Source organism: Parambassis ranga, chromosome 5 (genome assembly GCF_900634625.1).
Source record: "Parambassis ranga chromosome 5, fParRan2.1, whole genome shotgun sequence".
Lineage (NCBI taxonomy): Eukaryota > Metazoa > Chordata > Actinopteri > Ambassidae > Parambassis > Parambassis ranga.
In genome coordinates, this window is record NC_041026.1 from 22,887,764 (window position 1) to 22,915,399 (window position 27,636).

A 27,636-nucleotide genomic window follows, 5' to 3' on the forward strand; every position below is an offset into this window, starting at 1 on the left:
CACATCCATGAAGGCAAAGTAATAATATTAACTGAATGAAAGGCTTGACCTTAGGTTTAGTATCTGTCAGCCTATTTATTGTCTATTTCCTGCATATTTATTGATCATAAACTTGCACAACAACAGTTAGTCAGCAAGATTACCAGAAAGCATGCAGCTCTGAAGTAGGTAAAGTAAAACAAAACAATCTGCACAGTCTGCAATTGTTCACCAGAAAGGAATAAATATCAGGAAGACAACAAGTTAAAGTGCAAATTTTCCTTTTATTCTGATTTCATTTTACAGCAGAAATTATGTAAAGCATTCAGAAGACATTTTCCACATATAAGGGCAATATTCAAAACACTTTGCATGGCCTCAGCAACAAAATTTTTCTTTTAAAAACATCAACAATTTAGTGATGCTTGTGCATGCATGTTTGTAAAACAAAAAAGTAAAAACTAGGCTACAAAAAATAGGAATGAGAGACTGATAGGTATGGAGAACACAACAGCAGGCAAGGTGGCTTTACATCAGGGAATGAGAGAGAGAGAGAGAGAGAGAGAGAGAGAGAGAGGGAAGACGGGGTGAAAGAAGAGGAAGGCAAGGAGAGGTCTAGCCATAGGTTATCTATAAGGGACTACCATTCTAGCATGCAATGTGGTATTTGGCCACTCCCTCTCAAAACAAGGCCCGAAAGGTTATACCATTCATTTGTAGGCGGACTTATGAGAACAGAGGCCATCTCTGCACATGTCTACCAGTTGTCTACTATGGCAACATTTCAGCATTTTTTTTCATTTTAACTTTTCTACACTACAAACTTTTTTTTACAGTCACCATCCTCTCCAAAAACATGAACATATTAATGAATTTTCTGCAATCTGTGTGTATTGTGTGGGAGTTGCAAGCAATTGAATGTTGATATGTATGCATCTGAATATACTATATTAAAGTGTTTTGTGGCTATATTGATTTGAGTTTAAGAAGTTATACTGTATTATGAATGCTCCTGACAGCACTGTCCTAACCATGGCTGTCTCTCAGTGTGATGGAAAACATGTAACACACGATTGTTCCTTCTCAAATTGTAAATTTTTCAGTCTCTTTAAAATTTTTCAAGGTGAAGCCAGACTTATCTGTTTTTTTTCCATTACTTAAGACTTGTTTATATTAAGAATCTTGTGCACTTAAGACAAGAACAAGTGTATAAATACATCTCTCACTTATTACATGTTTTTAATTTAATCTTTTAATTAAATCTAACTACTATAAAATAAGGGATTTGCAGATGAATTTTGTTCTTGCAGAAAAATGTACACAGCTCAGATGAAACAAAGAGCTCACATTCGACTGGATAATATTAGAAAAAAAAGTGTGTCAATCAGGAAATGAAGGGAATCCCTACCAGACACAAATATGTACACATACATACCAGAAGCATACCCAAATGTACACACAGACACCGGTAGTGGGACAACTCTGTGCCAGCAGTCATTACACTCCACATACCATCTCCCTGTTCTTCAACCCTGAGTAAAATCTAAGGGAGAGATTTCATTGTTCCCAAAGACATAAGCACAGAGAGAAAGAGTGTGGCTGTTATTTGTTTGTGCGTCTGAATGTGAACATTTGACTGTGTATGTATGCGTTTACATGTGTGAGACAATGAGTGAAAGACAAAGCAATAAAGAGTGTATGGAAGTCGTTTTGTCCTCTAAAAAAACTGCCCAGTTATGCTTTTCTTTAAATGCTGTAAAATCATTGTACAGACAATTTCATTAAAAAAAAAACCCACACATCTCCCTTCGAACAGCAACACTGGGACGATGAATAGACTCGCGACAGTGCCTTTCATACGTAGAAGCTGTTTTTTTGTTCCAATACTGCAAAATGCACACAAAAGTGGGGCATACAATGATACTATAATTACTGGTTTGTCTCATGAAGCAACACCACACCGCATCAATCAGGCCATGAGCATTCATTCATACCACTGACAAGTTACAGCCTCTAACTTAGACTCAGATCAAGTTTAACAATGTCATTTGTTTAACACACGATTTAGGAAAATACACAGGTAACTGGAAACCTTTTGGAGGACATACAATAGATATTTCCTGATATTATTTTGCACTTTTCTGTTATTGAGCAGGCACTTTCTACACAGAGCTTTCCAGAAGTCTAAAGTACAAGTCATATAATTATGGCAGTGACAATGAGAAGAGAAAAAAATCAATCAAATGATATGTAAAGAAAAAAAGTGGGGAGGAGACATTCCTTTTAAAGATGAAAAGTTTTGACTGGAGGCCAGGCTGGATCTGCTGTAGGTGTGTAATTACTAAATGCTAGTATGTTGCTGAAGCACAACCACATTGTAAAGAATGTAGCGCCCTCTTCCCTTTTTGGGTCATTGCATTCACATTAAATGATCATAGTCACCATCATTTTCATCACCATTAGAATCACACTTGCATCATCATTGTCATCATCGATATATGACTGCCTTAGACAGACTTTAGCAGGTTTACGACTGAGCTAGAACCAGGACTCTTCTACTGTTTTATTGTCTGTGTGTGCAGTGTGTGTTGCCTCTGTGGATCTTACTGATATCTTTTGGGCGTCAGTTATCCCAGTGTAACATATTGTTAGGCAAAAATAGCATTCATAATAATTGGCACTACTGGCAAAAAGGGTTTAATTTTTGCTAGCCAAGAAACAAAAGCACGAAGTGTAAATGTTTTAATCTGAAAGGTCATTGTTTCAGCTAACTTTGTTTTTTTCCACTTATAATTCTAACATTAGATTTTTCAGTTGCATGCTTTAACAAAATGTTCTTTTCAGTAACACTTATACTGGATACTCTTAAAGTGAAGCAGTTAAAATCCTCTCACAGTCCATAGCCACTAACATGTTCTTTTTGCTGTTTCTTTGTCTTAAATCTCATGCACATTACTCCGTTTGTAATATCTACATTATTTACAAGCAATACAGCCATCCTGTGTACCCAGGTCTCTGTCTTAAGTTCTCATTATGGGAGTAAAATAATTTATAATCTTAAATACAGTCCTCTTATGAAAAAGTTCAGGGTCCTCATATCCCTTTACCTCGTCAGTTTATATACAGGAATATGCAATAGTCCAAAATATGGATTTGATTGCCCGCATGGGCTAATAAGGGGACCAATGCCCTGTGTAGGGGCAGGTATAGGACCCATGTCCTGTACAGAGCAAGCATACAGACCTCTCAGAGTCAAGAAGAAGTCAAGGCAATGGTATGTGACTCTCTCCTCAAAACCACAATTAGGATTTAGAGGTTCACGCAAAGAACAAACTAACAGAGACATTTAACCATTGGAAACATGTCATATATTATCACACGGGGGAAAACCAGTCTCAAGCTAAACCACTCTTGAGCCAGTTAAATAAATAATTAGACCCTTAAATAAATAAAGTTAAAAAAGCACCCAAAATAAGTCATTTGTCCTTACACAGTTCACATTACACAGGGCAAGGATAAGTTGATGAGGACATAAGTGAGACACAATTACACATAGAAATACAAAAGAAACAACACTAAAGCAGTTTGGCAAGCATGCAGGAGCTCATAGCTCAAACACATGCATTGAATTGAACAAACACGGACACACCACATCAGGCGAGCAAAGTGCTGCCTCTGAGAACGACTCCATACAAAGTCCATGTAACAAATTAAGACATCGTTATTCAGACCCCATCCCTTTATCTAACAATGCCCCTCTTACATTCAAGTGCAGTTCCTCCCCTTTTTGATTGGGTGACTGATTAATAGATTTGTAAGCCTGTGAGTCAGAGTGGTTGGTGATATTGTGATATACTGAATCAGCAGAATGATTTGCCACTGTAGCTCTTCAGGATGATGGAGAGGAGGAATAAGTGAAAAAACCTTGCATGCAAATGCAACATAGAAGTGAGTTTTTTGGTTTATGTTTTCTTATTCTTTCATGGATCTTTGTTTGGATACAAAACACAAAAGGTTTTGTGTATTTTCTGCATGTCATAGTAGCCTTTGTCTTGAGTCAGCTGTTCATCTTCAGAGCCTTTCCTGCACATCCAGCTGCTGCAGAGAACAGCAGGATGTCGTCCTCGCGTGCTCCCTCACTTTCTCACATTTGACTCGTTGACTTGCTCTTGCAAAGAAACATACCCATGAAGAGTGCAAAGAATGCCATGAGGTTAATGTGATGGCCTCCCAGTGAAACTGTGGAGGAGGATCAGTGCTGTGGGCAGAGCCAGGTTCCTGGGCTCTGCCCAGCAGTCTGTCTGTCTGAGCTGCCATGATGGACACCTATCCTGTCCTCAGTCTGTCTGGGAAGAGTTTTTTTTTCCCTCTTGAGAGAAAATAAGGATAGAGGAGGAAAGAAAAGGGCAAGGGAAGGAGAAGGGAAATGAAATGGGGAGGGAGGTAGGGGAGCATGGAAAAGAGAAGAAAGAAAAAAAGAAGGAGAAGATGGAGGAGAGAGCGTGTAAAGATTGCTCACAGGCTGAGGGGGCTGTGTGCGGGGCCTTTTGATGGGCTCTCAGGACCCCTGGCCTTTCTCTGCTCTCTGGCCCTGAAGAAAACCAAACACATATTAGAGGCACACTCAGAAGAAGAGCTGTGTGACTTTGTGTGTATGTAACTGCATGTGTTTTTTACATTTCGATATCCGAAGGCAGGAAGTTATTCAAACAAAAATCCTACAAAACCCTTGCCCAGCACGCACGCTTTTCATCGTGTTATCCCCACCACCCATCAAGGCACAAAAAAAGACTGGCAGGCCAAGCAAGACACTTAAAGAGCCCTAGTCAGAACATGCCTCTAGGAAAACAATATGCAAGAATTGCTCCTCTATCTATCTGTCAGTCATGCACAAGTACTGGCATCATCGGCAGTCCTCGGAGAGAGAGAGACAGAGAGAGAGAGAGAGAGAGAGAGAGAGACAAGGAGATAAGTAGGGAAGAAGAGAGAGAGTGAGAGGGAAGGATGATAATCCAGGATCTCCTCTCCCCCTCCCTCTGCTGACATGCAAACAGGCATCAGCCACTGGGAGAGAGGGAGAGAGAGAAGAGAGGGAGTGAAGACTCACCCGTTTCAGAGGCCTATGGTCCATCAAGGGGCTTCACAGGAACAGTAAAACAACACCAACTATTAGCATCAGTGTAGTGTGTGTGTGTGTGTGTGGCAGTGGGCTGTAAGTGTGTGTGTCATTTGTGTTAGTTTGTTTGTGTGCATGTGTGTTTGAAGTTTTGTCAGAAATGTATGCCCCACCTGTGGCGGCATCGGAGCAGAAACCTCAGGATCTTGCGAGCAGCCTGGTTCTGTTTCTTAGTTAGGAGGCTGCTGTAAACAAAGACATACATGTAAGACATTCTCAAAATGTGTTTGTGTGTGTTTGTGTTTGTGAAGTACCTGAGGGAGTGTCTGTAGGAGCGGTAGTATTGCTGGATGAGGACCGCTGCTCTACGACTTTGTTGGAACTTCCTCTGTTCATGGAAACTCCGGAAACGACTCTGGATCAGGATGGCTGCCAGAGTCATCCTCTTATAAAGTGCATACTGAGACAGAGGACAGCAATGTTGTAAGGACATGTGTCAGCACAGAGACATTCCTTTGATATGCTGAATCATGATATTTTTATTTATTTTATTTGTGAATAAAGCTTCTCAAGTGAAATCCTTGTAGGTGAACATATAAACCTATGTAATCAATTACAGCAGATACACTTAATACTTCAGACTGAACAACCATGTGTACATTTAAAAAAATTACAGCTTCAGGTAGTCAAGTAAGAGGAAACACATCTATTCATGCCTTTTTAATAACAGCCAGCGGTGGATTGACTAAACGGTAAGTAGTTAACCTACCTGCTTGTATCTCTTATAGCAGCGTTGAATCACTGCTGCAATCTCTTTACGTTGTTCCTGAATGGGACCCTGAGACAAAAAACAGTGACGGTTTGTTTAAACAGTATACATTATAGTACACTCTGTCATGTAATATTGTTTCTGAAAAAAACAAACGAGGTACATCTCTTCTAACTCTTTTTGAGGCCATACGTGCCTTGTGTTTTCTGAGGGAGTGCAGAGCATGCCTGATGGTCTCATACAGCTCAGCCTGCTCTGCCTCAGTCATGGCTAGATAGGAGGAGTCTGTTTTCGACCTCTCCTCTTTCATAGCTGCACAGAGCAAGGAGCTCCACTCAAAAGGGGAAGGTGGGACTTGTTTAGCCTGAGGATTCTGCTGATCCTCTGGCCCTGAGAGAGAGTTTGGTTTGAGACAAGGAGTCTGAGGCTTGAGAAACCTGGAAAAAAGAAAGAGCAACACAAATTACGGTAGTGAAAAAAAAGGAAATTTGATGAGTTGGGTAAAGTAATACGGTAACCTAACTCACCTTTCCACTTCGCCAAGGTAACCAGACAGTAACCTGACATCACTGCTGATCTTCCCAGACTCCATTTCACTTTCCATACCCTCCTGCTTAAGCCTACCAGCTGAACCTTCCATGATGTGGTCAGCTAGCATTGTGATATCCATCTACAATACATAAAGCAAATATAATGCACACTGCACACTTACTTGTTTTCAGCACTCAACAACACCAATTAATGGAACAACAGCTTTAATGAAATTATTGGTTTGTCAGTGAAAACTGAGACTTTAAATTCTGTTTTCCATACCTGCAGGTCCTCTGTGTTATCCTGATAGGTCAGCAGCTCTGTCTCCTCTCCCCTGTCAGACAGCACTCTTTGGCGTAGGTGACTTGCCAATCGCTCTTTCCCTAGAATCCTCCTCGCCAGGCTTCGTTGCCCCAGAGTCTGTCTTAGAGTCCATCTGGTGCCCCCTCCAGAACCCCCTATCCTGGCCTGCAGGTGGGAGAATGGGGCACTGTGGAGCTGAGGCCAACTTGGGCTGGAGCTGGCAAGAGGTGCTTTCTGACAGTTGAGGTTGGAGGGTTGAGTGTGTACGGATTTGGGGAGGAGAGGACGTTGAAGATTTGGATTTGCAGAAGAGTTGAGGAGAGAGGCAAGAGGGGTGGGGACAGAGGATGGATTTGCTAACTGTTGCTGGGTGTCAGGGCTGGGTTTGAGTCTCTTGGCTGGCGGTGGGCCTCCTTGTTCTCCCTGGGTGCTTCCTTGTGGTGTTCTCTGTCCTGTTTGGCTCCAGCTCTGGTTCTGGTTGTCTGCTTGACTGTCTGCCCTGGTTCTCCTCAGCTCTGGTGAAACAAAGATGGTGGATAATAAAAACAAATCTGTTAACTGTCAACAAGTAATTTTAATGGTGAACGATTAATGTAATTTTTCTATTTAATATGTCAGTCACTTTTTGAAATAATATAGATTCTTGTACAACTGTGATATCACTCTTGTCTCTGTCCAGTCAATACAGTACAGTATTTAATTGAAGCCAGCAGCCTTTATAATTGCAAATATCTTGCATCAGACTTATGTCTGTGAGCATTGCTGTCCTCTAAAACACCATGCTAAAACACCAAGCTTGATTCTCTTGCACGTATTATCAGAATGAAATATGTGATATTTGTGAACAGCTTACACACTGTTGAATGTGGCTGATATTGGGCGGAATTTTTGATGTTTTTTGGATGTATTTTGGATTAATAAGTGAACATTATAAGGCAAAGAAAATAGACTGTTGGCCTTTGCTCTTTTGAAAGCTGCTGTTGGCATTGCTGTGCTTCTTTTCTTTATTGTTTACTTCTTGTTTATTTGTTTGACACTGCATGTTGGGTGCAGGTGTGACTCATTTGTGTGTTCATAAAGACCCCGCAAAAAATCAGTTTGAGTCTATTCAGCCTGGAAGTCTGAATGTAGCCTTAAAGCCAAAAGAATCTGGAGCTTCTACTATTTTCACTGTAACAAACCACAAAATAGCATAAAATAGGTTTGCACCTGAGTTTGGGTTAGAGGTGGGGCTGTTGCTTATTCCGCTGGTTTGTGACTCCTCTCTCCATCTTTCTATCCAAGCGTCTGCAGGCTGGCCCTGAGTTTGAGGACTCTGTTGCAGCTGCTCTAAGAGCTCAGCCAATCGAGTGTGGCCCCGGGATCGGGCGATGTTCAGTGGGAGGCGTCCAAGTGAATCTGGAATAGCAAGAGCTCTTGGGTCCCACTGGTATAGCACCAATGCTGCCTCAGTATGGCCCAGAGCACATGCCCACATCTGTGGATGTCAAAGGTAAACAAATGTTAAAAACGCACATACAGGGATTGAACAGACAGATGCATGAGTAAGTATTGATTACTCACCAGTGGAGTGCAGGAGAAGTGGTCTACATTGAGAGGATCCACTTCCAGCTCGAGGTCAATACTGTCAGCATGCTTTGTGCTGTAGAGTAACACAGCAAAAGTTAAATTACTGGCACAACCCTGGCCTTCACAATAGTGTTTCATATCTGTGTGTTACACACCGCCAACGAATGAGCGTCTGAATGAGCCCCGCATAGCCCTGAGCTGCAGCCAGATGAAGTAAGGTCATTCCTCTAGAGTTCTTACTATGGACGAGCTGAGTAGAAGAAGCCCAACACGGCTGAGACATCATCTTCTCACACACCACCACCACACGACCCTCAAAAGATCCCTGATCAGGAGAAATCTAGAAAATTTGAAAGAAACCAACAAACCAGACATGTAAGTCTTGTGAAATGTCTTTCACAGCATTTTTACTGTTGAAGATTTACATTGGCGAAGCTGTCAACTCTATCTTACCAAGAAAAGCCTCTAACTTCTTGCTACACCTTTGCAATCTAAAGAATGTAGCAGCCCAGCAACAAATCTAACTCCACAGGCCTCTTCACTTATGCAAAAACTCAGTCTGTTTTAACAATTTCTGATATTTTTATGTTGTTTAACTGTGCACAACGAATACAACATTATATTGTTTTACAATAAAATTGCACCCTAACAGAACCGCTGCCTTACTTGTGACTGCTGATCAGTGGCCCCTCCTCCCTCCACTCCTCCGCCCTTGGTTGCCAAGGCTTCTGAGCTGGGGTTCTGATTGGTTATCTCCGCCATCCTCTGTTCCATTTGCTCCAAGCGCTCCAAGATGGACATCCTGAACTGGGTATCTACAGAAATGAAAGGTGGGACATGTAAAGCTGTAAGCACTAGCTAGTTGTTCTCTCTAAGTGAATCAACATTATGCTTCAGTAAATCCTACTTAGAGAGGCTTAAAAAGAAAAGCTCATCTCAGTGGTTCAATACTGGAGAATAAATCAAGGCTGAAATCCAATAAATCCCTGTATTAACAATGGGAAGTGGAGAAATGTGTGTGTGCTTGTGAGTGTATATGGTTACACCTCTGGTGACAAATGTAGATTCATTTCCGAGGCATGGCTGTATGTTACTGTGAACCTTTGTTTCATTGCTGCTGCAGTTTTGCTGCAGTACACATTATGTCATCCCACCTGCTGCTCCCTCACTCAGTCTCTATTTTCTCTCCTCTCATTTTACTTCTATTTTTCTTTCTGCTGTCTGCAGCGCTCAGACTGAACAGAGAGGGTGTAGCCACAACAGTATCACAGCTCCTCCCACACCACTCTGCCAATCAGAAGGGATGTTTTCCCAGTAATATTGCTCAGCTGACTACAAAGCAAAACACCCCACTATTGTAGCTACCAAATACACACCTGTCTTCACCTACTACAAATTCAATAACACAATAATATACAAAAATGTTAAGCACAATAAGGCAATGTAGGAAAGATTTCAGGTCACATGACAACATACAAAGAGGATGGCGTCTGCTGCAAGGTGTTTATAGTTTTGATTAATACATTGATGAATGTGCAATTAAGACAGGCATTTCAATAGAGATGATAATATCATGTCCATATTTTTTATTTTTTTTACTTTTCATACCATTTAACAGTTGTTGGTAAAAGCCTGTGTTTGGCTTATGTTAAGGAGGATAAGAAGTGTTTAAAAAAACATTTAACTAATTTCAATCAATCAATTTATTTTATTTAATTTATGATTGACTATTTGTATGATAACACTTTTTTTAATGGAATGCAATTATTTACTTACTGGCCGTTTTTGCCAAACTATTTCAATGCAAGTTTAATATGCAATGTTATAAACAGTTTTTAAGTGTGTTAATACCTGTAATTGACATTTAATAAAATCATAAAGTCATAAAATGTCTGCAGATTACACTGTGTTTCCTCCTTAAGACTGCAAACTACTTTTCAGTGTTTGATGTATCTGCTTTGGAGTTTAAAGGCAGGGTAGGAGATTTCATTCTGATGTACTTTTTGATAAATTAGTGTAACTTCTCTTTACAATCCGATAGCAACCAATTAGTTCGGCAGTTTCGCTTTAAAACTAAGAATATTAATCATCTGTGGAAGCTATAAAACACTAAAAACATCAGCCAATCCTACGAGGTGCCCCTGCGCGTTTAGTTGGCTGGTTGTCACTCTTTTCCTGCTCTGCGCACACCAGAGAGGTACTTGCATGATGGCCGAAGTCACAGACTGTTTGGGAGGCGTGGCTTCGGGGTGAACTCTGAAAGAAAGGGGCGTGTGTTTACTTTCAAAATCTGGCTGACTCTTACTGAGTTTTCAAAATCTCCTACCCTACCTTTAAGGTGACACCAGACATGTTTTGAACAACCATTAATACAAACTTTTGATTGTATGCATTCAGGATAACATGATTCATTTTCTTTGAATTACAATTTTGCCAGTCATGTTCTGCAAAAATGGGGGTTATTAAAGATGTTTAAAAATAATGTGCAAAACATTATTGGTTGGTTGGTTTGTTGCTAATCAGCCATCTCCCCTTTTTTGCTATATGCACATTAATATGTCCACATTTGGAACTCCTTTGTCTTTCTAGAGAACGAAATCAAACAACAAACAAACAAAACAGTGTGGGCAAAGTGAAACTTTCAGTATTGAAGATGGACATAAAGATGGACATGGGTGATCAGCAGCCCCACATGTTTCCACATGCCTTGAGGTTTATTATCTGGGACTACAGGAGCCATCGGGCTCTTCTCATTACAGTGGCACTGTCCACTCTTAGTGGTGCTGAAACTGAGCAGCTCAAACAAAACAGGCAAAACAAGCGTAATCCTCAGATCTGTAACACACATCAGGCATGATGTCTATCAGTTCAAACATCTGGCGTAGAAACAACGTGATGACTTGTGGCATTTGCATGATCCCTTTGTTTGACATCGACACACTGGGCACCACATGTACCACAAACATCAGACAGAAACGTGGAACCCACAAGTAGCTTAGGCTACTATTACAACAGCTATTAAACAGGCACATTATGTCCAACTAGAACAATATGACAGAAAAACTTAACGCAGCCACAAAAGCACAGACCTGACCGCCAGTGAAAGAGTGCGGTGTGTGAAGTTACCGTCGCTTCAAAAATCAAATAAGCTACGAACCCAAACAGCGCGTCTCTCTATCTGCTGCTCTCTTTGTTCTTGTTCCTGCTTCTGCTCAACCCCGTTAGTTTGAAGTGTGCGACTCACACATTGCTACTCCAACCGTGCAAAACACAACTAAGTGCAGAGAGAGAGAGAGAGAGAGAGAGAGAGAGAGAGAGAGAGAGAGAGAGAGAGCGCGCAGTCTCCACGTTGTGTCTGGCAGAGCAGCGCTTCAAATCCGCCCGCCAGACTTTGAGCTGCAGGAGGCTCGGTCGTCATCGTTACACACACATCTAAATTAAGGCAATGACATGTGACAAGTCGTATGCATCATTTCTATTTATTCCAGGCAGTGAACCTTTGAGTTTACATTTGAGGCCAAACAAAGGACTTGAGCACAAACAGGCACAGCGCGTATCCAGGTCTCGCTCTCATCGGTAAGTCAAAATCCGCCTATATATAGCGCCAATGAGGTTGCACAACACACTTCCAGTGGTGGCCAGCATTTTGACTGTCAAGTGGATCGCGATTGTGCCATCGTGTCCTTGCCCCTCATTCCAGCGAACAGTCAGCCTGCTGTGACTGTAGAGCCGCATTGCCGCATTGCGCAACGCAGAGACGGGGGCGAACACAGAACCCAGGACATGCCTCACCGAGGAGACCCGTGTGTTTTCGAGCTGCAACTGCATCGATGGATAGATTTGCACACAGAAGATACCCCCCACCCCCACCCCTCCCGCGCGCTGTGCAGACATTTACATCCAAAGCCCCGGAGCCAATCCAAAAACGTGTTATTGTCCTCTAACATCTCAGGTTTTAAATAATCGCTCCAATACGCAAACGCTCAAAACACAATCCTTAATTAATGCGTATGTCATAAACAAAACCATCACGGATAGGCTAAGTGTTTTTTGAATGCTAGCACCTTTCAAAGGACATACAGCAGAGTCGTTTATTGCTTCTGGACTTAATTTGTATGCAGACAAAGTGATAATAGAAAATAACCAGAGAAGAACACACACGTCAAACAGCACTAAAACAATACTGGTCAGTGCCCCACTGGCTGAAAACATCCCAGAACATAACACCAGAATTAGAAAACAGAGCAGAACAGCAAAATGACAGCAACACATCAAAAGTTTTCCTCACAGATTTGTCTGAACAAAAGCAATGGAGATATAGACCATACAAAAAACAATTGGAGGAAAGCAGTATTTTTATAGTAATGTAAATGTTTGGCTTTATATTTGTATTTAATAATCACACTAAATGCATGTGACAGTGACTTAGCTTCTGTTCTGAGATGAGTGTAACCATAACCACATTAAATAATTGCTCTCACCATCCAGAGACAGCCAGTCGTGCTGAGATGATGGCAGGGCAGGAAGGTCCCGTGCTTTGTACTCAAACACCACAGAGGAAGAGATGACTTCACCACCCATAGCTACCTGCAGCATCACCAGTCCTGTGTCATGGGCTGGAAACAGACAGTGTGTGTTTATTGGTACTGGTGAAGGTTGACATCAAAGAATAACTTGGTAATGCTATTAAGTAGCCTAAATATGAGACATGTTTGTTTCTTACTATTGGCTGCAAACATTGGAACCAGATTTAAATTTTGAAGTAATGTGTGTGAGAGCCTGTGCAGACACAGGTGTTTACCTGGGCAGTAACAGCGTAGTACCCCAGGCTGGATGAGGGCAGCAGGTACACTGATGTGGTCAAACAGACAGCTGTACTCACTGCTCGACTCCAACCATGGTCCTGTTATAAGCACTTTCACTCCACCCTGCAGCACACAAACAGAAGCCTCAATCTAACATCACATAGGTTAGCTTTTTTCTACTGAGTATAAGTGAGGAGACACATCACTGCCTGCATACTACAATACATAGTACTTGTGCTATTTTAAGGCTGTAATAATGCAGCATTGCATTATCAGTGAAGTACATTTTTATGTGTTTATACTTTACTTAAGTAAAAATAATAGTGCATACTTTATATTTTTACTCTATTACATTTTGCAGCTATTATCTGTACTTTCTACACCACTACAAATTTTTACGATGTCTGTAGTTACAGGTACATTTATGAATACAGTTGTGTTCATACAGCTATGCTGGACTGTACTGCTGGACTGATGTGAGGTCAGACATGAAGATGGTGTCATGCTGCCAGCTGTGTTTCTATAATGAGCCTCAATCATGATCCTGGTGCTCTGGCTCCGTTCTGTCTGCTAACACAGGTCCATCCATTAATGTCTGATTAACATTAATCATAACGTTAATCTGAAGCAGGATTACTTGTACAGTAAAAATGGTGACTGCCTGTTTTTTATTACCAGCCTCTCTGTTCACTTGATGCCCACAGCCTGCCTCATGACACACAGACCTGTCCATAGCTGGTTCTGGGTACTGAAAATGTAAATTAACTACACATTGTCCATTTTAATTTTAAGATGGTTTCTTTGATTATTTTAACCTGTTCATGTATCCTTTGCAATGGAAATCAGTAATATATATTCGGTGCGTACTTAAGACATTTACTTAAGTAGGATTGTTGATGTAGCAATTCTACTTTTACTTGAGTATATATTTTGCTGGGTAATTGTACTTTTACTTAAGTACCAAGCTTCAGTACTTCCTCCACCACTACTAAGGACTACTGTTCTTTTTTTCCTTAATGAAATAAATTATGATTGTTTCACAGGGCCAGTAGCAGCCCCTAGAGGCTGTGCTGATTCTTACATTCATTAATTGTTTGAGGTCATGTGTTCACTTCAGTGTAGCTAAGATAATGTAAGTTATGAAATGGAGTTAGAAAATACGGCAGCAAAAATGGTCACTGTTGAATTGTTGTTGTTTTGCTGTCTGACTTAGATTAAGATTTAATTTAAGCCTTTGGAGAAAAAAATGATTAAAAATACTTTTAAAAAAACTGAAAAATGGTGTATCGTGATGCTTTCAAAGGACATCCAACATATGTTGGCTGATTATGATGAGTTACTTGTGATACTTTGCTTTACCTATTGTATAAACTAACATTGTGGAAGTCACTGTTTTTTCAGTTACAGAGGAAAGGTGCAATTTTTCCATACACTTCATCTTATTCAATGACAGAGCTGGTGTCTGAGAAGTGGTACCTGGGTAAATGAATGATGCGACCCAGGAGAATCAGTAAAATATTGAAATTCCATCAAAATCCAATCAGCTGAGTCTGAAATATTCTATTTTCCTTAATGACCACACAACCAAGCTGGCAGTACAAATTGTGCTGAGTGTATTTTTAGTGCTTAACACTGGTACAAGCTATCGTCAATCATGTGGTGCAAAGACTAATTTTACTGTGGGGAACAATGATGAATAAATAATGATAATCAAGCTGGGTTTACTAACCTCTGGATAAGACCACTCCGGGGAGTAGTCTGTCACACCAAACAGCCTCCCCGTCTCCTGGAGCAGTCCCAGAGTTCCCTGCTCCACCTCAGAGCCTTGTAGGTGGCCTGCTCCAGTGCCCTGCTCTTCGCCTGCAGTCCCCTCTTGTGGCATCAGAACCCCAGTGACTGCTGCCCCCACACCCCCTCCAGACCCCTCAACTGAGATGAAATCATTGATGAGATCAGAAAACTGGCTTCCAAATGAAGCCTCAAAGCCTTCCAGACTGATGGTTGTTCCTGCTGCAGCTGTTGTAGCTGTCACCCCACCACCTTGCTGAGAAAGTGGAGAGCTGTAGAGTGCCCCCTCAATGTTTGCACCAGCAGCTATTGACTGTGGACTTGCCACTACTGAACTGCTGGCCCCTGACAAGGTCACACCATTACAGATAATCTCATTTTCCCCTCCTCCACCACCACCTCCGCCTTCTTCTCCCCCTCTATTATCATCAGTTGGCTGGAGGTAGTGTTCAGTGTCAACACTCGCATAAGCCTCATGATGATCCCCAGTTTTGAGTAGTAACTCTCCTCCATTCTCAGATGGCTTGTCTAAGCTGCCAACCTCTTGATGTCCCCTGCTGGCTGACTGATCTACAGTGGCATCCTGCTGTGTCAGAGGAAAAGAGCCTACTGTTCCTTGTCCATTCCTTGCACACATGGCCTGCTGGTCTGTGCTGGCTTGGTGGAGGTGGGTATGAGGGTCTCCACTGGTGACCGGAGAGTCTGTTGGCACCGTGGTCAGGCCTATGTAAGCCTGTGCCTCTCCAGATTCCTGGGTTGACTCAGTACCATTTGTCTGTAGCTGAGAGGGCTGGCTTGTTTGGGCGGAAGCCTGGAGGAAGAGGCTAGGAGAAGGGTGGTGTGCAGGCTGGGTCAGACTTGGAACACAGGATGATGACATGACCGCACTAAAATCCATCTGCTCTAAGGTGGTACTGGGACTGAGGCCAGTCCCCTCTCCCACATAGCTACTCTGAGTGGCCAGTGGCTGCTCCAGCGGTGTAGCTTCTGTCTTGATATTGTTTACAAGAGCTGGGTTGTAGACAAAGCCGTTAGAGGCACAGTGAAGCCCTCCATCGTCACTGTTACACCCCTCAGTCTTTCCACCACCACCTCCATATGTTTGGCCCTGCTTGGGATTGTTAAGGAAGCAATCAGGGTCAAAGGCCATGGTGGTCTCAGGAAGGCTGACTCCTCCACCAGAGTCTAAAGAGCTTGACAGAACCAACTCTCCTCCCTCCCCTAAGCCTACTCCGCCAGGAAATGATGCAAACCTCTGATTTTCAGGAGCAACAGCTAACAGGATGCCTGCTGTGGTACTCTCATGGGTGGATGACAGCAGGTGGGTGTGGCCAGAGGAGTAAACTGAATCCCCTGTCAACGTGGTGACCTCAGACATAAACACAGCTGTGCTCTGCGATAAGCCAGCCCCAATGGCAAGAGCAGGACTGTCAGCCATGTCGCTGGTGATTGACAATGGGGAGCTCTGGGTGGTGTCAGGGACCTCCACCTGGTTGGTGGATGTAGAGGAGGACACCTCCATGCTGCTCTGAGGGAGTAAGGAAGATTTAGTTATCCTCCCATTCCTCCTTTCTCCTCCACCTGCTCTGCTCCTGCCCCCTCCAGGGCTGGGCTCTGTCTTGCCCTCTGATACATCACTGTTCTGGACTTCTGTGTCATCTGCTTCCTCAGCTCTTTGGCCTGCTGCTAAGCCGGTGCCTACTGCAGTTCCCCCTCCTGCTGTTGCTCCTGACTCCTGTTTGGATGAGATGATGCGCTGCTTGACACTGGAACATTTCTGATGCAGACTGCTTCCAGCACCTGCCAGAGAAGAGACGAAAACAAAGAAAGTCGAATTCAACACAATGCTGTCATATAATCATAGGTTAATCCTGTAATATAGAATTACGGCACACCTTATAGTGTGTAATGGCACCCTCCAGTGTTCAGAATATACACTTAAAAACTAGGTCCATGAATACTTACACCACTGATTCAGATGCGTGCACATTTAAAAAAAAAATATTTGTCATTTACATTAATAGGATTCAGTTTTAGAACAGCTTGAGTGTCAGAGGGTCAGAATGCCTATGACCACAGAGGGATCAAGGCAGTTATCAAGCTAGAAAAGCTAGGAGAACTAAATCTGTGTGAACAAATGAGGACATGTGAAGGTGCGAGAGTGAGAAACAAAGTAGTGCTTAAGTCAGCAAGCCACTTAGTTTTGGGCAGCTGTCCTTATTTGCCCTTCCAAACCAGATCAAAAGATGGGTGAGATTAGATAAGTGTGTGCGTGTGTATGTGTGTTAGTGTGTGTATGGAGTCATCTACTCCCTGATGCTCATTTATGAATAATACATGGTGGAAATTTCAGGCACCGCTGTCTTTTTTCCCTGAATCCCTCCCCTTCCTGGTTGCAGTTTGTATTTGCCTCTAGGTGGCAGCATGGCGCTGAATCTTTACCCATCAAAAATAAAAACTATACCTTTGGGTTAAGCATGGCTGAAATGTGTGTACTATATATACTAAATGTCTTCAAGTAAGATGGCTTTGAAAAAGTCTTTAAATGTATCACTGTTTTTTCAAGTGATGTGATTTTTTTTACTTCATATTGACAGGAAGGTTGTTTTTTCAATTAAATAAATCCAATAAAATTAATAAATAATAATTTAAGTTAACAAAACAATTCCTCTGTAAATGTTTGAATTCACTTTTTGACAAATTCTTTCCAGGCATACTAATTTTACATTTTACATTTACCAAACATTTTAACCTGAGTTGGTTTTGGATTTTTTTTTATCATGTAAGCACCTGTTGTCTCCTTGGACAAGTTATGGCACAGCTCCACCCTGGGCCCGAAGCCTAAAAACGAGGCAGTGAAACAAATAATCTGTGCAGTAGATATTCTACACTAACTTCCTACAGACCAGGTGCTTCAGCATTCTTTTTGTCTTTACTACACACCATAAGCAGTGTATTATTGACCCAAGGTGACTCATATTCCCAGGTTTAGGAAAAGTGTGAGGGCTGAAACACGAGAGTGTGAGAGTAGGAGGTAGGTAAGAGCAAAAACATAGAACAGAAAACTCACACATGGGTTTGAGTTGTCCAATGAGCTCCTCCTTGCTCCACTTGGCCCACTCCTTCCTGTCTGTGTTGATGGAGCAGAGGACAGGACCACATGGCTTCCCACTATCGTCCACTGCCGGAACATTCAGGTAGTGCACCAGCACAATGTCTGGGTTCTAAAGTACAAGGACACACAAATATAGACATGCACACACACACTGTTAGTTTACCATGACATTCATGCATTAATTCACTGGGTTGTACCACATGTGTGAGAGAATAAGACCATAGAGTCTATTTACAGAAGGAATGGGGGTAGGGGAAACAGAGAGGGAAAGTGCAATAGAAAGTGGAGGACAGGAAGGAGGTCGGACATAGCGTGTCAGATAAGATTCTCTCACCTGTCCATAAAAGATTTAACAGCTTGAGCCCACTCATCACTCTCTCTAACCCTGCAGTGTCTACACATGTGTTGTGCATATATATATATATATATATATATATATATATATATATATATATATATATATATATATATATATATATATATATATATAGAGAGAGAGAGAGAGAGAGAGAGCGTAAACAGTTCTTACTATATGACCATGGGTCACGAGTAGACCTATGGAATTTCTACCCTATGAATGATTCAACAAGTGCATTCACGTGCGTGTGTGTGCAGAGAGAAGAAGAGTGTGAGAGGGAGAGGAAGGGAGGGAATAGCTCTTCTTGATGAAAGATTCAGTAGACAGACTCAGGTGAGGGGGAGGACCAGCTGAGGTGGAACACTTTTCTCTCCAAAAGAGGATAGCACAGTGGGCTGCTACAGCACCACACTGTGCCATGCAACAGCACTTATAGACCGATTTATGATCATATTCACTGATGTGTTTTGATATCTGTGCAAAGAGCAGAAAATACAACATGACAGATAAAGAATGTCAACTTGTTCCTTCATAATTTCAGACTGCAAGATTCTAACTAAAAAAAACAGGGTTAGGTAGGGTAAATTTCAGATAACAAATGATGCAAATGATGCAACACAAAAATATGAGCACATTTCCATATTTTAAATGTACATCAGTATTTTCTTTGAAAGTAGCAGAGAGAAAGTTATAAAGAGAGGGACAGTGTAAATATATGCAGACATGTTTAAGATTCATCATGTAACCCGTCATCTGAAGGTGATGAGGTTCTGGTGACCATCTCTTGCATGGCCAATAGAGGGAGAGACAAGGGTCTGTGTGTGTGTGTGTGTGTGTGTGTGCGGGCACGCACACCACTATTTCTCTCTGTTGTCTCTCACATGAGCAGCAGAGTGAGTCCAACATCTTTATGGAAAGCAACACACATTTATACACAGGAGACACCTGTGTGTGTGCGTATTTGTGAGAGCATGTTGTGTGTGTGTTGGATGTAGCTCCAGGGTGTTTTCTTGGAGAGGACCACACAGAGAGTAGTGCCTGGGTCCTTGATGTTCACTATGAGTATCGAGAGTCAGGGTTAGATAACACACTGTGCTCAGGAGCCTACAGTCAACTTCTGGCAAAGAAATATTTTTGCTCCATTGGTATGCCATTGCACAAAATCTGTAGCATTTTCTAGGTTTATTCCAGCAGACACCACTTCAGTCTGCCTCATTAATTTAACAGAGGAGACTTTTATTGTTTATTTTTAAAACTTTGTGTAAAACAAATACATGAATGACCATAATCAGAGCATAAATGACAAAACTACAGTGCAATAAATGGCAACTAAAACAAATAATCACCATTATCACCATAATAGAAATCCTGTCAAAACCTTGTTTTGTGTGTGTATAAATGTAAGGCAAGGTGGGAGAGGGCAGTGGGCTTACCTGCAGCAGCCAATAGCATCTACGATGGAAGGTGGGGATGATGGAGGAGTGGACGTAGCAGCCATACAGACACTAGAGAGAGGAGAGGAGTGGAAAGGAGAAGAGAGGAAAGGAGAGGGATTGAAAGCAAGGGAGAGGGGATTGCAGGGGAGAACGAGAAAAAAGGAAAGGAAGACAAGAAAAATGAAAAGGAGAAGAGGAGAGGACAGTAAAGGAGAGAGCAGGAGAGGAGAACTTAGGTTATATCCACTTAGGTTGTATTGATTGAGGTGCTAAAACTAAATTGCAAACAAGCTGAATGAGTTTTTTTTCCTAATGTCTTTTCTAAAATACAATAAACCTGATGTTGACAATTACAGCACAAGAGGTTGTGAACGTTACTGCCTCCAGGACTAGACATAACCCACTTGGAATTCACAAAAACTTACAATGTTGTCAGCTTACAGACATTGCAAGAGAAATCAGTAACCATAAATCAGACAACAATGAGGAGACGACAAGGAAGCACAGAGTGAAACAGGAATGCCAGTGTGAAAAGGTGAATGGGCAGTATGGACTCCATCCAGCAACGAATGCTTATATATGTACAAAGTTGTGTCGGTGTGTGTAATATATGTAATATATTTGTGTTTATGAATCAACTTAATACTAGAGTCAATACTTTGAAACTGTGGAAATTGTGTACACAAGATACAGAGTCTAATGGAGAATTAAAAGTCAGATTTCAGTTTCTGGACATATTGTGCTGCAGAAACAAAGGAAGGATGAAATGATGACAGAAAAATCTTCTATCAAGGTCATAACTCCCACTTTTTTGCAGTAAAATCAAGAATCACACACACACACACACACTAACACACAAATGAAATGGTTGTTTTTAAACAAAATTACACCCAATCATAAATACTTGGCAATCAGGCAGTATATAATCTACACTTAAAACTCGTCCTGTTTTCTTTCTCCTATGCACTTAAAAATACTTGTATTTTCTCGCCATTTTGCCTCTTCTCAGAAGTAGCCCGCCCTCTATCTAAAGTGTGTTTTGCCAAAGGCAGAGTGCATTTCCATATATTTCCATTCGATATGAGGAGGCTCTCCATCCAGGGTTATGTTTTTCTCTCATGCTTCCTGCCTCTCCCCATGCTCCTTGTTTCCTCCGCTTATACCCTCATTCCCATCCCATGCTCCACACACTGCTTACTTGCTTGCTTGAGGGGTCCAGGGAAGAGGTGACACAAACAATTACTGACTAAGTACCAGAGAGAAACACTTGCCATTGTATGCATGCATGTGTGTTTATATATGTCCAAATGCATGAGAAGTGAACGTCAATGCGAGTGTGGTGTAAATAATAGAGGTGCAGATCGGAATACTTGATCTCAATTATTCCCTTTATGTCTGAGTCTCTTTTTTTTTGCCTGTCTCCAGCTCACTTCATTGCAAAACTATTGAGCCCACTGTAAACATCCATGTGCCTTCTCACAGTCTCTCCTTCGCTCTCCTATCCACCTCATTCTTTTTGTTTCTGACACATGCATGCTCACTCCTCTCACCTCTTGGTATATTCCTGCTGAATAATCAATTTTTGAGCTAGCTGATGTGACTCAAGCACACATACACACACACGCACAGACGCTGCCTTGAGACTGGATCGATACCCCTCTCTGTTCTGCTGAAGGAGGCATTGACATCATTCCTGGCCTCAGGCCAAACACACTCTTATCCTTCAGAAAGAGAGAGAGGAAGACAGAGAGAGGCAGGGAGACAGGGACAGGAGCCGGGAGGGAGGGAAGGACAGAGGGGCACCACTTGCTCTTAGGTCACAAATTGGCCTGTAGCTTCAAGGTGTGTGTTAGTGTGTTCATTTGGGTTACACATATGTGTCTCCTTGGAATTGAAGAAGAGTAAGATAACGACAAGATTGGCAGTGAAATCATACTCAGTGGCAAACAAGATAATCGACTTGTTTTTCCACTGCAGCCTCTCACCTCAACTCCCTGGACTTTCAGCTTCATATGATCCTCTCGGGTGGTCTTCCCGTCTTTCCTTTTCTTCCAGCAGTAGCCATCTTTCCTGTACTTCACCTTTTTACGGTTGTAGAGGATCATAGAGCCATTTTGAGGCCTGACAAAGGACAGGATAAAGGCTTTGTGAGACAGACACACACACACACACACACACACACACACACACACTGCTTTGTTGACTTTGCCTTAAATTAAACAAATGTGTCTTCCAAAGAAAAAAAAAGAAAAAAAGCAGGCAGAAATTATGTTATTATGGTTTTAAGTTGCAATTTCAGTTTTCTGTGCTACTTTGATCAAACAAGCAAAGACCATGCTCTAGCACTTGACTCTGGTAGAGTAACAGTGACTGTGTACACAGTCTTGTCACTGATGTTCCCCCTCTCTTACATAGCCTCATTCTCCTACATGATAATATTTTAGTAGGGTGATTTATTGACACAGCAGGAACATTGGCCTCTGAGCTACTGCATACACCTGGTGGGACAGACACACATGCACACACAGATACACACAGATACACTAGGGGCCATATATGTGAAAGACAGAGACAATACAGTGATATCAGAGATGGTAGGACCTACTGCCATGTGTTCTTTGGGCTCAATGTCAAACCTGCTGCTCAGCAATCAATCATCACACTATAAAACGTTAAGGACAGATGTGTGTGTGTGATTTATTGTGTGCATAGTAGGAGGAAAATGCTTTTCTGCCTTATCTCATGACAACAGAAAGAGAACAGACGTGTTAACAATCAATAAACTATACTCACCAATGCTCTTTCTCACAGGCACATACATCCACATACACAAAAAACACACATACACCTCCTCACCCTGTTCTCATCTTCTCAGTCATCCACTATACTATCTCTTCATTTTCACTTTTTTCACTTTGCTGCTTCTTTAGTCCCTCCATTCTACCTGGATTCTCCTCTCCTCTCCTCTCCTCTCCTCTCCTCTCCTCTCCTCTCCTCTCCTCTCCTCTCCTCTCCTCAAGCTTGATGTAGATACATTTATATATACTGAAATGATTGCAATTTACTCAGATCACTGTGTGTAGTGAAATTGAATTTACTTTGAGATGATTTTCTTTGACACCTAAAATCTGTTCTGTTTCGGGGTGCGCCTGCCAGTTCCTTATTGGAGTGGAGACCCCCACCCTCCGATCACAGCCGAGTTTAGTCTCTGTCTCGAGCAGCGTGAGTCATCTTATAGCTGCTGATTCTAATTATGTTATGGAGAAGATGGATGAGATCAGATGTGTGCATGAGTGTGTGGGTGGCAAAGACGTGCATGTTCATATGTATATGTGTGTGGATGGAAATGCACGCACGTGTCCAGTGCCCATGTTACTCTGATTCAAGCAGACATAAATGCTATTGATTGTAACAAGGCTGTGATGTGAGGGATATAAAAAGCTTTTCTACTGTTCCACCGTGTAGCAGAGCAAAAACAGAGAAGGCAAGGGGGGAGAGTGGAAAAAAGACAGCAAGATAAAGAGACGGAGTGGGTGAGCGAGCGAGTCCAGTATAGGGTGGAGAGAAAGAGGAGTAACTGAGGGGAAAAGGGAGAGAGGACTTCAAACTGACGAGGGAGAAATGAAGGTCCTTGATTGTTATCTTAATATGGCCCCTATGAACGTGCAAACCCAAGTGCACATATGGTTAAAACACATATACATGCAAGCACGCACAAACACATGTGCATAAAAATCACTGGCTCTGATGGCTGAGCTCCTTTCCATCTGATGGGATTAGGTGTAATCTGTTCTAATCGTGCCTCGTGTCATGTGTAAATGGGATTATATCTAACTGCTGCTCAATAACACCGATATGACTGCTGCTGCTGTTGCTGCTGGGAGGCTGAGGCTATAAGGCAGCACAACCAATCAATGAGAAATCCATCCACAACATAAACTGAGCTGCTGGCCTCCGGCTGCTCCTGAGAAGAGTCCTTCAGCTCATACAATAGGAGCACAGAGGCATCACCTGGGGCTTTCAGCGGTGTCAGTAATCAGAAATGAGGCCATGAGGTGACCGCTTCACTTTACTTTACTTTTTCTTTCTTCTTTTCTGCCACCTTCATTCCATTCCCTTTTTTATTATACCTACATCTGTATTAACTAAAGTAAATGTCAATAAGGTGATTTATCAATAATTCAGCCTGCCCTTTTCTTCAGTCTTTTATTTTCTCTTCCCCTCCTTCTTTCCTGGCTATCACCTCTCCCCATTCTAGGAAAAAAGCTTTTTATGGTTCATTCGGATCGATGAATATTCAGTTTTGGCATGTGAATCCCTGTTCACACCCCGTCTTATATACACATACTCCCCCTCTCTATAAACCCCCTCACCCTCCTATGTCTGAATTATACATCACTTATTCTAATACATTTACATTCATTAATACTCCATTTCCAGCTGACTAGGTGCTTTACAGTCTGACCATGTTTTGAGGCGTTCTCTACATGTAGAGTAGGCTGTCATCACGACCCTTTGGAGACAGTTGACATACAGCACTAATGTTTTAGTCAAACACAGGCACTCAGTCATTCAGATTAAACCAATGTCACTAACTGATTGTGTGATATTGTGTTTGTACGTGTGTGGAAATCACTGTCAGTTCCCTCTTCACCTGGTTTTTGGCGATGTCGTCAGCCACTCATCATGTTTCTCAAAAGTGATGAGATATGCAGCAATCTCCTAGAGAGACAAAGACAAGACAGAAAGGTTATATTGGTGTGTGTGTGTGTGTGTGTGTGTGAATGTGCATCAGTGTATCTGTGTGTGTCACAGGGAGATAAAACATAACAGGTATTTCCAGATGACCTGCTGATGCCCACAGAGAATGTGTCACTATCTGATTGCCACAAGTGAGGTCTGGGTGCCTGATTGGTCACAGAGCAGCCAGTCAGCAGACAGATATAGATGACAGACCCTTAGGGCCAACAACCAATCACGCTCACCGACACACCGATGTCTCACTCCACTGAGGGGGAAAAGCTATCTCCTAAATACACACTCATGCTATATAAACACACATATATACAGACACACACTCACACTGGGGATGCAGGCCTATACACTGGCTGAGAAAGAGCACTGATAGGAAAAGTTTTCTTGTAGTTTGCAGTTTCACAGTTTCCCGTCAGATAAAGCCTGCTCCTAACTTGATTCTTAATTCCTCCGGCTCTCTTTTCATCTCCTTAGCTCTCCTCTCCACAGTACTCCTATTCTTCCACACTCATGTGAATCCAATAAGGGAAAGGAAAGTTCAAATCATACAGGTGCATTCTACCAAGAGTAAGGAAAAACAAGACACCCATACACACAAACACAGAGAGAGAGAGAGGAGAGAGAGAGAGGGAGAAACACAGAGATGCAGCCTAAAGAAACTATTGTTTATACCTCCTGCTTTTTAGTTGCTCACGCAACACCGCCTTATTCCTTTGCTCAGTGAACTCTCTCACCTCTGGCTTCCTCCTTGAAACATCATTCTTTCTCTATTGCTGTCTCCCTATCTCACCCACTTGTTGGGAAATACTATGAAATGTAAATTGTCCTCTTAAGGCAATCATTGTTTGAAATGTGGCACAAAGCAATAGTGAAGAAGACATCAACACTCCAGCACTCCTTCATCTGCCCCCTCAGATGAACAGTCTTCTCTCTTTTCCTTCTCTGGCTCTTGCCATGTGGATATGTGTGTTTATGTGTGTGTGCTTTTAGGTATTTGTCCTAGCAGTCCAGCTCTTCACCAATCAGATAAAATAGAGGGACAAAAAAGGGAGATGGGAAGAAAGGCAGGGAGAGACAAAAAGGGAGAGCAGCTGGAAGATGCTGGCACTTAACTGGATTGTTTTTTTTCACCCATTTAGTCATCACATCCCATCCCCCACTGCCTTATTCTGCATTTATATGTGTGTGTGTGTGTGTATGCCTGTGTAGGAGGGAGTGTTGTCACACCTTTAATAATTATCACTATCAAGCTGGCCACTATTAATTTGTCTGTCTGAGGCACACATAACTGCTCAAAGCACTACACAGGCACATTTTTAGCCTCAGCTGGGCACAACACACACACACATGCACTCTCACAGACACACACACACACACACACACACACAAGGAGTGCCTCATTCATTTATGCATCTATTCATTAGCTGTGACAGGCAGCCACCTCTCCTCCTCCCAAACCACTCCGCAGCAAGTCAATATCCTATATGGCCTCCACAGCTCAGGCCAGGCACTTGGGCTCCCCTAGTGACTGTCAGCCAGTGGGAGGCGGATAGAGAGAAAAGGAAGAGAGGAGACGAGGGGCTGGGAGAGACAGAAGGATGGGAGGATTAAGAAGGAGGGAGAGAGACTTGCAATTAAAGGCCTGCCCCATAAGAGCCATTAAAAAGCCAGAAACAGAAGAGTCAGCTGAAACGGCAGCCTGACACACACTCTAAAACACACCCACACACACATACACATTCATGCTGCACACACAAACTGCTACTTACTCCCTTGCTAGCACACACACACCTATGTGAAGAGTGACAGAAGTGAGATGGTGAAGGTCGATCCTCAGGAAGTCACAGTTATTGTCCCAGAGGAAAGCAGTGATGGAGAGTTTTGAGCATGCCTGGTGACACACTGACCCTTCAGGAATACTGTGTGTGTATGTGTTAGCTAGCTGTGCCAGACACACGGACAGGGACAAGTATCTTTCTCTTGGGATCTACTCTAGAAACCCAGACGTTCTGCATGTCTGCATGAGTCTACGTAATAATAATACATTACGACAGGCCCAGCTGAATGTGTACACACTTTTCCCAACACACACCTATTCCTGTCTGTCTGTGTGTGAGAAACAGTAAGAAAGAGATGGATCTACTCAAGAAATATCTAACAAAGCAGACAGCATGAGTGGGAAGTTAGATTGGAGCGAGAAATGCAGTTGGGGAAATCAGCCTCCCACTCACGCATCACTGAGACCATCTCCCTCCAAGTAACTTGTGGCATGTACAGAAAATGCAGAGACACATATACACACATACATTTAAACTCAGTCACAGGCCTCAAGGAGATTTTCACAAGAGACGGGGGGGCATTTGGTGTTGGCTACACAGTGACAGATCTATCCTTCCAAGGAGATTCTGTTATTGGATCTAGTTTGTGTGTGTGTGTGTGAGAGAGAGAGAGAGAGAGAGAGAGAGAGAGAGAAAGCATGTGTGTGCACATTTGAAGTCTAATGATGAGCATCAACCCAACAGAGCTGTCTGTAGACTGGAACTGTCACATTCACTTGAAGTTACGGGTGGTTCTCACCACAGAAATCCTTTGGCATTGAACAGTCTATTTTGGCAGCGCAGGAGTAACAAACCTGATTATCCTTTTCAACTAGAGAATCGGCATCTGCCATTCCCCTTGAGTGGGGTACGTCTTATATACATGTGTAGGGGAAACTGCATTAACATTAATGCATTAATAAAGTTTTATCTTATTAACATAGCCAGGTCTGTGGTCAGTGTCAGTGGCTGATGTTATTTTAGTTATGCTTTTTAATGTTGTGTTTTTTTTTGTTTGTTTTTTTTGCAAACAGGATCACTGTCTCAGCCTTTTTGTTCAGCCTACACTTTGTTACTTTACAAATTCTTTTCAAGGTCTTGTCATAAAAATTAAACATACCAATCACAGCTTTATGCTAAACCTGTAATATTATTTGATTTAAACTGTAATGATCAATAATCCATTGTATTTTGAAAGGTGCCTGAGGGTGTCATTATCTATGGTTGTTGGCAGATATGTGACGGCTCTGATCCCTTTGTCCTGCCTGACCTCTAAAATCACCAATGTCATGGAG

The 27,636-nt window shown here is 42.2% G+C and overlaps 1 protein-coding gene across 1 annotated transcript in view; it reads right to left on the minus strand.

Moving 5' to 3' along the window:
- Positions 1-417: 417 nt before the first annotated feature.
- LOC114435614 (calmodulin-binding transcription activator 1-like) overlaps positions 418-27,636 on the minus strand; it is a 46,139-nt gene continuing 18,920 nt past the window's right edge. Inside the window, exons 4-21 of the mRNA XM_028405433.1 lie at positions 24,424-24,491; positions 21,755-21,890; positions 19,767-19,838; positions 17,931-18,084; positions 14,802-16,660; positions 13,069-13,195; positions 12,749-12,883; positions 8,934-9,082; positions 8,423-8,607; positions 8,262-8,340; positions 7,908-8,175; positions 6,678-7,213; positions 6,392-6,534; positions 6,061-6,301; positions 5,865-5,933; positions 5,410-5,555; positions 5,269-5,340; positions 418-4,570 (exon numbers count right to left, since the gene is read on the minus strand). Coding sequence (XP_028261234.1) covers positions 4,495-4,570; positions 5,269-5,340; positions 5,410-5,555; positions 5,865-5,933; positions 6,061-6,301; positions 6,392-6,534; positions 6,678-7,213; positions 7,908-8,175; positions 8,262-8,340; positions 8,423-8,607; positions 8,934-9,082; positions 12,749-12,883; positions 13,069-13,195; positions 14,802-16,660; positions 17,931-18,084; positions 19,767-19,838; positions 21,755-21,890; positions 24,424-24,491 — 4,515 coding nt within the window. The 3' untranslated portion in view covers positions 418-4,494. The remainder of the gene's footprint in view (positions 4,571-5,268; positions 5,341-5,409; positions 5,556-5,864; positions 5,934-6,060; positions 6,302-6,391; positions 6,535-6,677; positions 7,214-7,907; positions 8,176-8,261; positions 8,341-8,422; positions 8,608-8,933; positions 9,083-12,748; positions 12,884-13,068; positions 13,196-14,801; positions 16,661-17,930; positions 18,085-19,766; positions 19,839-21,754; positions 21,891-24,423; positions 24,492-27,636) is intronic.